Source organism: Cebus imitator, unplaced genomic scaffold (assembly GCF_001604975.1).
Source record: "Cebus imitator isolate Cc_AM_T3 unplaced genomic scaffold, Cebus_imitator-1.0 Scaffold64, whole genome shotgun sequence".
Classification (NCBI taxonomy): domain Eukaryota; kingdom Metazoa; phylum Chordata; class Mammalia; order Primates; family Cebidae; genus Cebus; species Cebus imitator.
Genome location: NW_016107379.1, coordinates 2,917,411 through 2,918,432, shown reverse-complemented (window position 1 = coordinate 2,918,432; position 1,022 = coordinate 2,917,411). Strand labels below are relative to the sequence as shown.

Genomic DNA, 1,022 nt, shown 5'->3' with positions numbered 1-1,022 from the left:
AAAAAAAAAAAAAAAAAAAAAAGGTTTTATCACAGGTGGTAGAGTGTGAGAAAGAACTCAGTTTTCCTTTAGTACAGTACATGTAATCAGTGTCTTGGGAAGGCTGGTGTGTTCAGACACCTAGGTGATCTTTGATAATCCATTTAAAGCAGTCTGGAAAACGTATGATTTTATATGTATCTCAGTATATTTCTATAGATCTCTTCCATAAATACCAATAGCTTGTGTTAGAAATTAATCCACTAGTAATCGGAAATTAGTGTTGTGGTCTCCATTTGCATACATATATAAAAATTGATGCATGTAGTAGTTTGTTGTTGGTTTTGGTAACAAAAACTCTATTTAACTTGGATGTGTTATTTTCTTGTTGCAGACATTGATGGTTTAATTACTCAGGCTTTGCTGACGGGTAATTTTGAGAGTGCTGTTGACCTTTGTTTACATGATAACCGCATGGCTGATGCCATTATATTGGCCATAGCAGGTGGACAAGAACTCTTGGCTCGAACCCAGAAAAAATACTTTGCAAAATCACAAAGCAAAATTACCAGGGTATGTTATTTTATAAATAAACAATAACATTTATCTTTCTAATTATGAAAACAGTACACTGTTATAATAGATAACTGAAATGCAGAAAACAGTAAAGAATTTTAAAAACTCATTCATAATTCCTTGACCTGGAAATAGTTGTTGGCAGTTTGGCATGATTGTTCTAGTTTTTGTTGTTTTTATATATATTCATAATTTTAAAGATTAGAAACATTAGGCTGCAGGCGGTGGCTCACATCTTTAATCCCAGCACTTTGGGAGGCCGAGGCAGGCCCATCACTTGAGGTCAGGAGTTTGAGACAAGCCTGGCTAACATAGTGAAACCCTGTTTCTATGAAAAATACAAAAAATTAGCCGGGCATGTTGGTGCATGCCTGTAATCCCAGCTACTCAGGAGGCTGAGGCAGGAGAATCACTTGAACCTGGGAGGCAGAGGTTGCAGTGAGCCGAGATCATGCCATTGCACTCCA

At 36.7% G+C, this 1,022-nt stretch overlaps 1 protein-coding gene across 1 annotated transcript in view; it reads left to right on the top strand.

Annotated features, from left to right (window-relative positions):
* SEC31A (SEC31 homolog A, COPII coat complex component) overlaps positions 1 to 1,022 on the top strand; it is an 80,796-nt gene that overhangs the window by 44,529 nt on the left and 35,245 nt on the right. The window contains exon 13 of the mRNA XM_017530184.1: positions 334 to 552. Coding sequence (XP_017385673.1) covers positions 334 to 552 — 219 coding nt within the window. The remainder of the gene's footprint in view (positions 1 to 333; positions 553 to 1,022) is intronic.